The sequence below is a fragment of the Eublepharis macularius genome, chromosome 18 (genome assembly GCF_028583425.1).
Source record: "Eublepharis macularius isolate TG4126 chromosome 18, MPM_Emac_v1.0, whole genome shotgun sequence".
Taxonomy (NCBI): domain Eukaryota; kingdom Metazoa; phylum Chordata; class Lepidosauria; order Squamata; family Eublepharidae; genus Eublepharis; species Eublepharis macularius.
This window is the reverse complement of record NC_072807.1, coordinates 16,378,288-16,394,232: the sequence shown is the minus strand read 5'-3', so window position 1 is coordinate 16,394,232 and position 15,945 is coordinate 16,378,288. Positions and strand designations below refer to the sequence as shown.

At 47.6% G+C, this 15,945-nt stretch overlaps 1 protein-coding gene across 3 annotated transcripts in view; it reads right to left on the bottom strand.

Moving 5' to 3' along the window:
- IGDCC4 (immunoglobulin superfamily DCC subclass member 4) overlaps positions 1–15,945 on the bottom strand; it is a 104,855-nt gene that overhangs the window by 14,344 nt on the left and 74,566 nt on the right. For all 3 annotated transcript variants that reach the window (XM_055002874.1, XM_055002876.1, XM_055002875.1), the window contains exons 14-18: positions 13,697–13,824; positions 11,387–11,557; positions 11,047–11,184; positions 9,067–9,172; positions 6,905–7,139 (exon numbers count right to left, since the gene is read on the bottom strand). In XM_055002874.1, the coding sequence (XP_054858849.1) occupies positions 6,905–7,139; positions 9,067–9,172; positions 11,047–11,184; positions 11,387–11,557; positions 13,697–13,824 (778 nt within the window). The remainder of the gene's footprint in view (positions 1–6,904; positions 7,140–9,066; positions 9,173–11,046; positions 11,185–11,386; positions 11,558–13,696; positions 13,825–15,945) is intronic.

The window sequence follows — 15,945 nt, the reverse complement described above, 5'->3', positions numbered from 1 at the left end:
ACCAGCCATGTGATCATTTTCAAGAGGTGCCGGAACTCCGTTCCACCACGTTCCAGCTGAAAAAAAGCCCTGTAAGTAAGTTTATTGTCTATTGCCATAGGCCAACACAAGTTTACAAAACCGTACATCACGTCAGCTAAAACAGTTACATCTAGTGTCATAGTTAAAATAAACAAATCAGTACAATAGATAAAGCTACATAAGAAGAGCCCTTCTGGGTCACACCAAAGGCCTATCTAGTCTAGGATTCTGTTCACACACTGGCCGATCAGCTGCCTCTAGGAAGAACAACAACATTCAATTTGTATACCACCTTTTAGGACAACTTAATGTCCACATAGACCAGTTTACAAAGTGTGTTATTATTATCCTCATGACAATCACCCTGTGAGGTGGGTGGGGCTGAGAGATCTCCGAGAGAGCTACGACTAACCCAAGATCACCCAGCTGGCTTCAAGCGGAGGAGTGGGAAATCAAACCTGGCTCTCCAGATTACAGTCCTGCCGCTCACTACGCCAAACTGGCAAGCAGGGTGATTGAAACACCATCCTCCCACATGTGCTCCCCAGCAACTGATATAAAGAGGCATACTGCCTCTGGTACTGCAGGGAGTAAATATCCACCATGACTGGTAGCCATTGATAGCCCCATCCTCCATCACCACATCCTTTGGCAGCCAGTTCCACAAGTGAAGAAAAGCAAGTTGTTCCCAGGATGCAACAGCTATAATCTAACAACAGCAGCAATTCAAGACAGCAAGTCTGTTCAGCATTTCACATGAAAAGCTAGCAAGACAGAGTCTAAAGATCATGCCCTAAAACACCACCCTCCCATTTTTGTAACATCTTGTCTAACGAAGAATTCTGATGAGCTCAAAAGCTTGCACAATGGTTTGGTTGGTCCTAAAACAGTTATTGCATAGATTTTGTTTTGGATTTTGGATGTTATGTAAAAATTAAAACGTAATGAAGAAATGTATGCAGACCATTCACAAGAACTGGAAAGAAGGTAATTTCCCTGGTTTTGCGCTCAGTTCTCAAAAGCTGATGCCAGAAGAATAAGTTGTTTGTCTTTAAGGTGCCGCGAAACTCCGGGTTATTTTTGCTGCAATAGACTAATAGGGGCAAACCTCCTGGATTTAGGTACTTCTGGAAGTAGGTAAAGGGGCTTCTTTAAAATGAGAGGTCCTCGTTCATTCTGGCAGTTTTAAGCTGCAGGGTTTAGTAAAGACTGGAAGAACCCGTCAGGTTTCTCCTAGGGTTGCCAACCTCCAGGTAGGGCCTGGAGATCTCCTAGAATTACAACTCAACTCCAGATGACAGAGATCAATTGCCCTGAAGAAAATGGCTACTTTGAAGGGTGGACTCCATGGCATTTTAATCTACTGAGGACCCTGCCCTCCCTGAACCTGCCTTCCCCCGGCTCTACCCCTAAATCTGCAGGAATTTCCCAATGTAAAGTTGGAAGTCCTAGTCTCAATCTTTCCATTCACCCCGCACCCTGCTAGCAGAAAGGAGAATCTTGCTTTCAGGAATCCGCCTGGCTTCAAGCTAGACTGTACATCTGCTTCCCTCTAGTGGCTGGACAGGGGGGTGTAGAAGGGGTGAAAGATGCCTCCTTTCTCGGCCCGGCTGATGGCAAGAACTTGCAGCCGGTACTTCGCAAAGCACTTCTCTACTTGTCCGGAGTACCATGAGGTCTTGGGACCGAAGCTTTCTTCTCAGTGGGGCCCTATCGGATCCTTGCTAATGGTATGTCTTTGTAAAAGTGTATTTATTTACCCTATGGCGATGTTTATGGAAATGTCTTTGACACTGTATGGAAATGTCCTTGATACTGATTGTACTAATCTCACACTATGTAATCCACCTGGAGTCTAAGTAAGAAAGGCGGATTATAAATGACATACATACATACATCCAGAGGAGTTAGCCGTGTTAGTCTGTAGTAGCAAAATCGAAAAGAGTCCAGTAGCACCTTTAAGACTAACCAATTTTACTGTAGCATAAGCTTTTGAAAACCTCAGTTCTCTTCATCACATGCATACATACATACATACATACATACATACATACATACATACATACAAGAGATGGTGTGAGTACACAGATTGCTACAAATGCCCATGTCTTAGAACGCTCAGCAAAGGATTCAGTAGTAAATAAGTTTGGCCTTAAACTACTGAAACTGCTTTCTCTGTCCAACCTGCATATCTTGCATGGCACCTCTTTTGACTCCACAGGGGGGTCCTTTACATACGTGGGGGCATCAGGTACCAGCACTGTTGACTACATAGCCATATCCCCTGACCTATTTAACCGGGTTTTTAAATTTGAGGTTTTAGATGTAACATTAAGTGATCACTGTCCTTTGAGACCGTCTCTTACTGCCAACGTTAATGTCCTAGCGAAACTAGTACCAGACCTTGCTGAGAGCATGAATCCCAATCTTAGGAGGCTCAAATGGTCCGGGAAACTACATTGCATCCTATCCGATACCTTGTCATCCCTGGAAGTGAGTAGACTGAGATCATCTCTTTTACAAAGCACCACAGATGTGATTAAAATCTTTGATGAAATTAATTCCCAGCTTAAACCTGTTTTAACAAACAACAGGCTTATGAAGTCCATACATACATACATACAACATACATACATACATAATACATACATACGTAACAGAGGCAATTTGCATGGAACCCTCTTTAGCTTCCACGTTCCCATGACCAGGAAGAGGCAACAGCCTCTACAGACTCGTCAGCGCCAATATTACATCTTCTACCTGGCCCTAGAGCCATTCAACAGGGCCGCTTCAGAATTTTGGGAAGGGCATGCTGGATAAGAGACCATTGGTAGGGCCCGGGAAGGAGGTGGTATGAGCACCCCAAAACCCTCTGAAGCGGACAAGTCGAACTGCATGCCCGTCGCAGGGTTAGCCTTGGCCGTTTGAGATGCATTTGGCACCTGCTCCTTCCAAGTTAGGGCAACAATGAACCTACAGCGAAGGGGAAAGCAAAGGGCTATGAAGAGCTTTCGTCTGGATGTTTCCATCAAGTTCTTCAGTGGGACCTGCTCTCACATCCAGGTCAAACTCGTGAGCCATCCCAAGTACCGCCCCCCACCCCCAAATACAGACAAAGCCAACTGGTGCTAGGATTCCCATTTTACAACTAGGAAGCAAGTGTTAAGAATGAAGGCCCTGCGCCAAACCTGTGGCACAGGTAGAACTTGAACCCAGATCCAAGGTTAACTCTCCATCGCATGGGCTTCACTTCTGGAAAATCCATTTTAGCCAACGCTGACTGCCAAGCTAAAACCACAACACCCCCTGTCGCTTTTCCCTCGAGTTTTCGTTTGATAACTGTTTGCACGATGCTGGGGAATTCAGTGCCAGGGGCGTGCAAATGTGAAATCCCACATGCTCCCCCTGCACTTGCTTGAGTCGATCTCCTAATTACCTTACGCATCCTCCAAGGGCTACAAAGACAGACATAAACAGATTAACTAAATTAGGCCAATTAAACATTCCCTAATGAAATGAAATGCTCCAGACACTGCAAAGAATTAAGGGGGCGCGGGCGGGGGGAAGAAGGCAAAGATTTTGGCAGGCAAATGGCACATCCGAAGAATAACCAAAAGCTCGAAAGAAATCCCAACTACAGCCTTCGGGGAGGTCTGGAAGGGGCAGACGTGTGTCTGATCTCTCTTCGCCCAGAAAATATAACTGCCTGTATTTCCTCCTCATGAAAACTGTGCCAGTCAGTCTTCTCCTACAGAAGATTATAAAGTTGTCCCAGAAGAAGTAAGATGGCACCTGTGGTATGTTTATTGTATATATGTATGCAGGGCTTTTTTTCTGGGAAAAGAGGTGGTGGAACTCAGTGGGTTGCCCTCCGTGAAAATGGTCACGTGGCTGGTCACATGCCCTCCGCCAGCGGCGCGGAGGGCAATCTAAACTCCCCTCTGTCTGGAGATCAGGGGGCGGGGCCACCAGCCATGTGACCATTTTCAAGAGGTTCCGGAACTCTGTTCCACTGCGTTCCAGCTGAAAAAAAGCCCTGTATGTATGTATATAATGGAACAGTCTGCTCCTCCCCTAATATCTGTGTGACTTAGTTTGAGCCTATTCTGTTTTCCAGTTTTGTATGTTAGCGGAAGTTGTCGGTTGTCGGAGTTGTCTTCTTGCAAATCAATGGCTGATGTTTTGAGCCAGCTTCTCTCTGCTGAATGGACTTGAGGACGAGTGCCTGAGTGAATACACTGACCTGGCAACCCACAGCAAAAGGGGGACATTACAGCATCTAACTCACAAGCTGTGATGATGGCTGGCATTGTTGCAATGCAAAGGGTCATTTTTCGTCCATTTATACAGTTTTGGAAAACGGGAGCAGGCATACCTCTATGAAATTCTGCATCTCATCAACAACAACGTTCGATTTACATGCCACCATTCAGGACAACTTAACATCCACTCAGAGCGGTTTACAAAGTATGTTATTATTATCTCCACTACAATCCCCCTGTGAGGTGGGTGGGGCTGAGAGAGCTCTGAAAGAGCTGTGACTGACCCAAGGTCACCCAGCTGGCTTCAAGCGGAGGAGTGGGGAATCAAACCCGGTTCTTCAGATTCGAGGCCTGCTGTGCTTAACCACTACACCAAACTGGCTCTCTCCACCATCTCCACCATTATTTATTTCAAACTTTTCAAGTTGCAGTCTTTCAGCCTGAGGCAGTCTGCCGCCATAATATAATGCAGCACGGCATTATTACAAAAAAAATCACAACAATGAAAACAGTAGCATAAAAAGAAAAAAAATCACAATCATTAAAAGAACAACAAGCAGCAAAAAACAGCCATAAAACCCGGAGTCAGCACATCTTTCAATGGGGAGAAACCAATAGAAAAGCCTGGGCAAAAAGGAGAGTCTTCACCTGTCACTTAACATCAGATATGTGGCGAAGACGTTCCCAAGCCCAGTTGCCACCACTAGAAAAGCCCCGTCATTAGAGGTCAGCCACCTCACCTATGAAGCTGAGTCTTTGATTTGGGGCCGAATTCAAAGTGCCGGCAGTGACCAGCCTGGGACCAGGATCTTGGAAGGACTCTCTTCCCTCATAAGGAATGGCCTCATTCCCTACCAGCTGAGATCATCAGCAAACTGTCAGCCAGCATAGGCCTTTCAAAATTGGTGGTATATATTCTCTGTAATGCAGATCATGATATCTGAAGAAGTGAGCTGTGACTGAGAAAAGCTCACGCCCTACCATAAATTTTGTTAGTCTTAAAGGTGCTACTGGACTCTTGCTCTTTTCTACAGCATCAGATCCTTTTAGCAGTCTTGCATGCCATTGCATTCTGAACAAAGTTTGTGTCCATACAGCCATTTCTCCCTGAGTAAAGAGCAAGAACTCCCCCGTGGCAAAAGGTAGCATCCAGACGGCATTATGCCGAACCTGTGCACAACTCATCTGGCTCCCTTTTTAAAACCTTTTACTCTGGAGAAATTACAAACCTTGTTTCCTTTGAAGTTAAGCAAAAGCCTGCAGCACAGTTACCATTGGGAGTGGGATCTAAGCTCCACGTTCAAAATAACAGCGCTAAACTCCACACTCCTCGCCCCTGGAGGAATCCTTAAATTGAGCCATATGGCTGTTTCCACACGTGTTGGATAGTGCACTTCCAATGCACTTTTATCAACCCTTTGCAAGTGGGTTTTTCAAAAAATCTTGTTGCAAATGATTGCTAAAGTGAATTGGAAGCACATTATCCAACGAGAATGAAAGCAGCCATAATGTAGCACCCCAATGAAGCTAGGAAAAAAAGAGGAAAATGCGCTTTAAAGGGGGGGGGAATGTGGGCCGGGGAGGGTCAGCAGAGGAAGCAGGGTGGGAACAGGGCGTGTGGACATCAACCTCACATCACTCGCTGTTGCACTCCCCCACCCCAAGCTGGAAACAACCAAAGAGAAGCTTCAGAACAGTGTTCAAAGGCAGCCACGGAGAGTGAGTTGCAGTAGCCTGGAAGTTGAGGTAGAAAAGAGCAAGAGTCCAGTTCAGATATCTGAAGAAGTGAGCTGTGACTCATGTAAGCTACCTACCTACCTACCTACCTACCACTAATTTTGTTAGTTTTATAGGTGCTACTGGACTCTTCGTCTGTTCAACTGCTACAGAAAGACTAACTTGGCTACTCATCTTGATCTATCTCCCTGGAAGTTTAAGATTTCTCTACCTGAAGAATATGATGTTGTAATCTATTAAGAGCTTCTAAATTTACACCTGGAACCCTCTAGAAAGTGCTGGTGGATTAGAGGGTAGGCACTGCGATGAAATTAACAACTCTGAACGATCTTAAGAACCATTCATATAATTTGGCAACTGTAATTTATTTCATACTGAAGGAGAATGAGCTTGACAGTAAATTTCAGCGATAGACTAGTTTGATGAGTCAGGGGTATGTCAGATATATAACTCATATCTGAGACTCCATATTGGAATTTTGGGGGAGGGGGTGTAAATGATGCTTACGTGTCCGGTAATACTGCATACCCTGGCTGCGGGTTGCTAATGTCAAAGGCAAGCCCCAATGCATGAAAAGGCATCTATGAAATTGTAAGTGGGATCCGCTGTAGCACTCGCTTGCATTCATCAATAAAGTATAACATGGTGTCCCATGCTAGATGACTAAGGGCTAGCGTTATCTAGTGGTTAGAGAGGGGCTAGGATTTAGGAGACCCAAATTCAAATCCCTGTTCCGCCATGGAAGCTTACTGGGTGACCTTGGGCTAGACTCTCTCTCCCGACCTAACCTACCTCACAGGGTTGTTGGGAGGATAAAATGGAGGACAGGAGAATAGTGGCCCAAACTCTGTTAAAAAAAAGAGGATAAACAAATAAATGAATACCTTCCTTATGATGTGGCTTGCGCTGTCCTCCAGAGGGCTGCCCTGGATAAGGCCCTGCACTTTCGGGAGGTCCATGTCTGTCAGGGGTGAGGGAGCATCCTCGGGGAGCGGGGACATGAGAGACTCCAGCTCATGTGAATCGGATGGAACCACTGGGGGAGGCAGCGGCTGCCGGTTCCAGTGATAGTACACATGGTTCCTGGCTGCTTGGGAATCCAAACCGGGCACTGATTCCCTGCAAAAGAGGAACAAAAACTACTGTACACTGGCCAGGCACCAAACCATAATACAGGAACAGATGAACCTGCTTATGCTGAGCCAGACCCCTTGGTCCTTCTTGCTCAGAACTGTCAGTTGTCCTCCACAGTTGGGAAATGATGATGATGATGACGACAACGACGACAACAACAACAACAACATTAGATTTATATACTATGCTTCAGGATGACTTAACACCCACTCAGAGCGGTTTACAAAGCATGTCATTATTATCCCCACATCAAAACACCGTGTGAGGTGGGTGAGGCTGAGAGAGCTAGAAGCTGTGACTGGCCCAAGGTCACCCAGCTGGCTTCAAGTGGAGGAGTGAGGAATCAAACCCAGCTCTCCAGACTAGAGTCCCACGCTCTTAACCACTACACCAAACTGGCTCTCCCAGTCCCCGCTACCTGGGCTCTGGAGGACGGAACCTGACACCTTCCCTTCCACATGCAAAGCACACACTCCAACGCTGTAGCCCTTGCACTTTATCACTGGCTTATTGCTAGGATGCACATCCTGACCACCATAGGGTTCCATCTGGGAGAAGAAGAGCATGTCCATCTTGGTTGTTGTGGATTTTCTAGGCTGTATTGCCGTGGTCTTGGCATTGTAGTTCCTCATGTTTCGCCAGCAGCTGTCGCTGGCATCTTCGGAGGTGTAGCACCAAAAGACAGAGATCTCTCAGTGTCCCAGAGGGACACGGAGACACTGGGACACTGAGAGATCTCTGTCTTTTGGTGCTACACCTCCGAAGATGCCAGCGACAGCTGCTGGCGAAACATGAGGAACTACAATGCCAAGACCACGGCTATACAGCCCGGAAAACCCACAACAACCATCGTTCTCCGGCCGTGAAAGCCTTCGACAATATAGCATGTCCATCTGTTTTGCATTGTCCAGAAGTTCCTCTTTGCTGCGATTCAGCGTGCATTTCCTCCACACATTCCTGCATTTTCCCTAGCACTGCAGCCATTTTGAAGAAGCGGCTTCCTGAAGCAGCATGCAATGCAGCGTACTCAGCCTTTGCAACAACCAGCGCTTCTGACAAGCACTCCTACTCCTAACCGCTGAGGATCCCGGTTCGCTGTACTATGCAGACCAGGCCTTAGGTTCCAATCCTCATCCAACCAAGACCATGGAGGGGGTGCAAAGTTACTGTATTGCAGCCTAACCTTCTGAAGGCTGCCATGACATATGAAACATATGGGAAACAGGTAAAGCTTCCCAGACTGAACCAAGTCAGAGCCTCGATCCACTTTCTATACTGCCTAGTCTGGCTGTCAACAGCTCTCCAGGCAGAGAAACACCCAAGACCCAACTCCTTCTGATTGGAGATGCCAAGAACTTGCATTTTTCAGCAATCAAAGCAGATGCTCGAACACTGGCTGATGTCCTGAATGCACAGTACGGTGCCCCTCGATCTGCCACGCATCCTGACAAGCAGACATGCCCTGGGAGTTCTATGCTGAAGCTTAATTTTCAGAAGTACAGGTGCCTGATTGGGATCTGGCCCACGGTGCAAGCGGAGAAGGGCCTTAAAGCTCTCCATTGCACCATTCTCCCAACCAGAAAAAGCCCCATATTGGCCCCACTGAGAAAAATTACACGTAGCCCATCGGTACACGTGCAGTTCATTAGAACACACAGTTGCCTCCAAGGGGCAAAAAGGATCTCCCTGGGGCTGTTTTAAGATTAGGAAATCAGAGCAGAGGGGAGACCGGGGAAGACTTAAGCCCTCTTCTCCCCATGTGCCATGGTCAGATCCAAAGCAGGGCCTGAAAATTAAGTCCCAGCAGTGAACTCTCAGCACACTTCTGCTTGACACAGCCAAGGGCAGAGTCAGAAATTTGGCTGGGAGAGTCACAGCATCATGCCTTGGTCTAGTGATTGTAAGGACTTACTTCGGTTTGTTGCTGTGGAAGGTGGCACACATGCAGAAGAGAATGCAGAGCAGGCCCAGACAGACTCCCACGATGATCCCCGTGACCGAGTGAACGTCCAGCAGGTCTGGCGGGTCAAGGAGAGAGCAATGAGTCAACATTTCTGGCAAGAAGTGTAGCGGGCCCCAGGTGTGCGTGATGGAGCTCCCCGTACGCAGCATTGTGCCAGGCCTGTTTGGTGAAACTGGGGTGCTCAGGGGCAGGAGTTTGCCTTCTGTTGCTCACCCCAATGCAAAAAGAAGCATTCGCTCCCAGCAGAAGCAAGGACTGGCATCATTTGAAACTTACCTACTGGGCTTTCCAGCAGGTGGTCAGTTGAAAATCAGTAAGGAACAAGTAAAAAATGAAGCACTCAAAGTAAACATGGCAAAGAATAGCTCATGCTTTGAAGGGCTAATCTCATCACAGAGAACATTCTATTCACTTTTGTTAATACTACAGGTGAGAGAGAACAAAATAGAAAGGTAGGCCATACATTTATGGTAGGCAGGGCTTTTTTTCAACTGGAATGCAGTGGAATGGCGTTCCAGCACCTCTCCAAAGTTATCATGTGTCAGCTGGCCCCGCCCACCTGATTCCCCGCCAGCCAGCTGAAGCTGTGGGGTTTAAAAATTAAAGAGCCCCTTTCCCCGAGGCTTGCAAGGCGAGGGAAAGGGGCCCTTTGTTGTCTCTCCCCAGCTTGCTTCAGCTGGCCTGAGGGGAACTCCCCGAGGGGCAACCTGAAGCCGGGGAAGCCCCAAATGGGCTTTAAACTTCAGCTGAAAGGAAGGGCATTCCCCCTCTCAGCTGAAGCCAGGGGAAGCTCCAGCTGCTTATTTCACCCAATGGGAGGGGGGAAGAGGGAGGGGGAGGGGGAGAAGTCCCTACGGGCCAGCTGAAGGTGGGGGTTTTAAAGTTAAAGAGCCCCTTTTCCCACTCGGCAGCCCTCCCAGCCGGATCAGCTGAGCCAGTGCATCCGGCCCTGCAGCCAGCACTGCGTCAGCAGGCCCTGGTCTGGAGGGGACCACGCGCACCAGCCCCTTCAGCATTCCAGGCTGCCCAGGGAGCAAGCCAGCCAGGCTGATGGCAGAGGCTCTGGCTGCCAGGTAAGGGGGGGGGCGTGCACACAGGCCCAAATTGCAGGAGCACTCCTGAGGGGTTGCTGTGCCATGCGCGACGACGTCACTTCCCAGAAGTGATGTCATAGCATGGTTCCAGGAGTGCGCGCATGTGTAGTGACAGGGGCACCATCTTCTGCTGGGAGCAGCCCCAGGTGAGAGTTCCCCCACCTCTTTTCATAGAAAAAAAGCCCGGTATGCCCCCTGAGGGCAGAGCACCCATTTCTGGACCAAAGTTCTAGAACAACAATTCCCAAGATGGTGACCTGCTATGTTGCCAATCAACACCTTACATGGTGTCCACCAAGTGTTTCCAGAAACACTGAGAGATCTCTGTCTTTCTCTGTCTCTCAGTGTCATACACTGAGAGATCTCTGTATCTGAGAGATCTCAGTGTCATACACTGAGAGATCTCTGTATGATACTGAGAGATCTTTGTCTTTTGGTGCTACACCTCTGAAGATGCCAGTCACAGCTGCTGGCGAAACGTCAGGAACTACAATGCCAAGACCACGGCGATACAGCCCAGAAAATCCACAACAACCATCATTCTCCAGCTGTGAAAGCCTTCGACAATATAGTGTTGGTTTTGTTCTCTTTTTCATTCCTCTTTCCCAGTGTATTTTAAAAATTACCCCTCTTCTCCCCTGCAATTGGACTCCCTCTCAGTGTGTGTATCACTTCACCTACTATGGCAGCCAATTTGTGTTTTCCATGGCACCTGCAGTTCAAAAAGGTTCGGGACCCCTGTTCTAGAATGTTCCAGGTGCAGAAACCAACCGTGTCACGGTACAGAGAGTGTGATGTAATCAGCAGCCACCCCCAAGACGTAGCAAACCAGTACCTGAGAACCGCTCCTGCAGAGTCTGCACATCCTTCACATTTGAGTATGGGCCTGACCCAACAACCGTCTTCGCTCCCATCTTGAAGAAGTACCTGGTGTCACTCTCAAGCCCGTGCACCTCGGTGCTGAAGGTATTGCCTGCAGAAGAGAGGAACGCAGAGAGAAAATGCCCAAATCTGTTTCTTTAGAAGCTCAGCTTTTTCAGAACACTTTTAAGGGTCCCATGGATGCTCCAACCATTAGGCGAACGGCAGTCAGGAAGTTAATAGCAGAATCCAGGTTCTTCTTTGCCAGCCTGCCCGCAATATCGTTTCCCTCATGCATTTGCAGTCACTCTCACCCTCTTTTGTCAGGAGAGTCCACATCTCATCTGGTTGTGTGTTGTTGGCATTGTACAGGATCACGTACTCCACGATGATGCCGTTGGGTTCCGAGGGGGGGCACCAGTGGACCTGGACTGCATAGGGATTGAGAGGGTGCAACCGCAGGTCTGAGGGAGGAGTTGATGGCCCTGCGTGAACAAAAAAGGATGCAAAAGGAAAGGCGGCAAAATAAGCATTCAGCAAGAACACAGACAAAGCACCTTGAACGTTTTCTGCTCTCCGTACTAAAATTCTAACTATACACGATCCTGGGAGCAGGGCCATATTAACCCACGGCCGGTCCCCTAGGCTTTCAGGTATTTCAGGCCCCCTCCAGCACTTCAGTCTTTCACCCCACTACAGCTGACAACCTGACCCTGCTATGGTAGGTACTAGACCGCAGTACATGGCCCTATATCCTTTTTGAGGGTTTCCTGAAGAATTCTAGTCACAATTTTAAAAATATTTTTTTGCACAAGTAGAACTCTGCAGGAAAGCACATTTTGGTGGTTTAGTTGTCCAATACTGTAATATTTTGAAGTGAATTCAATTTTTATTCTTTATTGAAAAATATATAATTTATGGATACTTGTTTTAATAAGAGACAATTTGTTTCACTTCAATAAGGAAGCAGTTAATTATCTTATTAATAGAAGTTTTATAAGAGAATCAATTAATTCTGATTTATGTGGGGGTGTGCCTCAGCAAAAAAACTGATGGGCCCCCAGTCCCTGTGGGGCCTCTAGGCTTTGGCCTAGTCAGCCATATGAATAATACGGCTCTACCTGGGAATTCTATAAACTAAGCTCCCTGGAGTTTTAAAATTAATTTCCAGGCATGTGGGGGCCAGATTCTGATTGGGATCTAGGGTTGACAGGTCCCTTGAGTCCCCCGGCAGGGGACTAGGCACCTGACATTCACCCTCTGTGCTGTTCGTTGTTCTGTCTATGCATGTGCACGCTCCCAGTGTGTGTGATGATGTCACTTCTGGGAAGTGACATCATCACACAGGTCAAAGGGCAGCCCGGCGTGTGCTCCCACGCTTGCCAAAGGGCTGAATCGCCACCCGTGGGCCCGATTCGGGCCCAAACAGGCCTGTTGCAGAGTGTGGGGGCATGCCGCAGTGGGGCGCTGGGGCATAGCATGCCACCAGGGGGTGTACCGTGCTGCCAGGGGGACACCATGGGGGCACACACCCCTTTGGCCTGGTAAGTGGGGCTGGGGGGGAGGAGGTGGGAACGGGATTGGCAGCCCTATTGGGATCACAGCACACAGGGAAGGGATTAAGTCCCCCCTCCCCTAAACAAATCTTTTCTGATCTTAAATGGCCCCAAGGAGCTGTTATTTATCCTGCAGTGGCAAATATACATGGATCAGTACCCATAAGTTTCCCCAGTGAGGCAAATAGCAAACCTCTGGGGTCATTTGAGGGTAGGAAAGTGGTACAAGGGGGGAAGTTTACATATCCCATTCTCTTGCACTAAAAATCCAGTCAGAATTAGGCCCCCTGTGCCCGAAGAGGAAATTTTTATAATGCTGGGACCTCTACTCATAGAACACTTGGTACTGCATTTAGCTGAGAGCTAAACTACAAGAGATGAATTACATGAGGATGCTCACATGAAGGGAGTTGCAATGTTAGCTTGGAAGATGAGTTTTAAAAGACAGATCGGAAGGCTCTGTCAATTTCCACTCTCTACAAAGCAGCAAAGATGGTTCCTCAGAGGGTTTGTTTATTTCCTCTTTGCCTCCTAGAAGGGGAAGTGAAACTGACAGAGCCTTCCAGAGGTGAAGAGGAAATTAACAAACCCTCTGAGGAGTGACCTTTGCTGGCTCTGTAGAGAGGGGAAATTGACGAGGCCGTCCAATCTGTCTTTTAAAACTCAGCTTCTTGGCAAGCATTGAGACTCCTTTCATGTGAGCACCCTCGTGTAATTTGTCTCTTGTAGTTCAGCTCTGAGTTCTTTGTGAAATTAGAAACAAAGGACAGATTCTGTCCACCCTTTAATTCACAGACAGGATACGAAGCTGAAAAGTAGTCTGTTTTCTACACATTTTCAAATTTTTCTCCATAACCATAAAAACTAGAAATATGCTTTAAAAAAATAAAGAACGATGCCCTCTGTGCCAGATGCTAATTGCTGAGCCAAACATTAAACTATGCCACAGATACATTGAACATATACACAGCAGATCCATCATCAAGATAGATCTCCCCGTGTCCCTCATTCTCAGTCCTTTGCCCGTAATCTGGAAAAATAAGCTTATTCTAGGCATCTGTCACTCACTGTCCGGAAGGGTGAACCACTCCACCGCATTCCCAAACGGCCCATCGATGCCGACGCCGTTCGACTGCACGGCGAACTCGTACTTGGTGAATGGCTTCAGTCCACTAATCAGGATATCTTCATCAGAACTGTTGAGAAAAAGGAATGTGTGAGAGGGGAAAACACATTACGACAGGGATCTGTCACACCTACCATAATTAGATCGACGGGGATTGGGCGTTCCCCTCAAAGTGGTAGATTTGACAGGCCCTGGGAAACAAAAGCATTTCAGAGCACCCGTATCAGTCTGTGCACAGAGGTGACAGGTGTCCATCTCCCATACTCCAATAGGATAAGGAACTGTGATGGACAAACCCCCTAAGATTCTAGCTAAGTCAGTAGGTTACATCAGCAACAATGGGAATACCCACGAGACATTTGACTTCCTCACTATATGAACAGTACGTTTTACGGAGTAAAAATTCAGAAGCAAGGTGGGCACTGAGGAGGAGACTATACATTGGACTCTAAATGGTTGCCGCCTCTTTGTTTGACCTTCCAAGGCAGCTGATTGGCTGCTGGGTGAAAGAGGATGCTGGACTAAGATGGACCAATGGCCTGACCCAGCAGGCTCCTCTTATACGATCTTCAGTTCCTTATTATTTTTCATTTCTGAGATTGCTCTCCAGTCCCTGCTCTTCTTTGGAACTACCAAGAAAAATTCTGCCCAGTTGGAGAGAGAAAGAATGGGCCCTGTTTCCTGAAGGGTGAGTCTATGGGCTGGCAAGACTCCACTGCGCTTCTCTGGATCAGCCAAAACGAGGACTCTGACAGGATAACAACAACAACAACAACATTTGATTTATATACCACCGTTCAGGACAACTAAATGCCCACTCAGAGCAGTTTACCAAGTATGTTATCGTTATCCTCAGGACAATCACTCTGTGAGGGGGGTGAGACTGAGGGCCAAGCTACAAGTGACGAATGACACTTGAACAGCAAGTGTATTCCTCCCTGTTCACTTGCCCTCCACTCAATCCACTTGCCGTTCAAGTGTCATTCGTCACTTGTAGCTTGGCCCTTAGAGAGCTCTAAGAAGTTGCGACTGACCCAAGCGGGCTTCAATGGGAGGAGTGGGAATTCAAACCCGGTCTTCCAGATTAAAGTCCTACTGCTCTTAACCACCACACCAAAATGGGGAGAGGGGTGCAAATTCCACAGCATATCATCAATAAATAGTTTCTCAAGGAAATGATCTCTTGTGGACTAGTAGCAGGTATCATTTTCCCCTCACTTGGTTCCCCTCAGGAGCCAAGGAATAAGCAGAGAACGCCTCCTCCTTCTTTGCCATCTGGCTTAGGCAGCATTTCCTGAGGGAGCATTGGAGGCGGGACCATTGCTTCCTATTCCTGTTGGGTCTGGGCCTTGGATTTGAATTTCCTGACATCCATAAAGCCACTACATCTGAAAGAGGGTCTGGTACAAACAAAACAACCCAGGCTTCCTATAAATTGCATGCACTTCCTTCTCAGATGGTGCCAGAGCCAGAGAAAACTATAGGTTTTTGGCCTGAGAGGCAAAAAAAGTATCTTCTTTGCTGATTGCTCCAGAAAATTTTCCTGGCTTGGGCTATGGCAAGTTTCTTCTCACAACAGGAAACAACAACAATAACTGCGCTTATATACCGCTCTTCTAGACAGATTAGTGCCTCACCCAGAGCGGTGAACAAGTTAGTGTTATTATTATCCTCACAATACAGCTGGGGAGCTGGGGCTGAGAGAGGTGGCTTAGCCAAGGCCACATACTGAGCTCATGGCAGTCGTGGGATTCAAACCAGTAGAGTGCTGATTCACAGCCAAACCACTTAACCACTGTGCTACGGCAGCTAAGAACAAACAAGGAGCAAAGTAGATGAGAGAGAAGGTTATGAACGAATATACTTGTTGCTGGCCAACAGGCTGCAGAAGTGGAAGCTTAATGAGAACTTCAAAGCTAGATGGGAGGCGCCTTGGGAAGCTAGAGAGGATGGGCTGCCCAGAAGAGAGTCTTGTTGGCTGCTTGGTGGGGACAATTAAAGGCTGGTGAGCTAGTAAGTCTGATGTCTGCAGAGCTAGAGAAACCACAGGTGGATGAGTGGAGTTCTGTTACAGAAAACATTGGTCGCCATAATGGTAGAGGCTGCAGCAGCTGGACCACAAAATTATGAAGCTTCAAAACCTGCCCAGACATTAAGAGTGTAAGTAGAGCCCTGCTGGCTCAAACCAGTG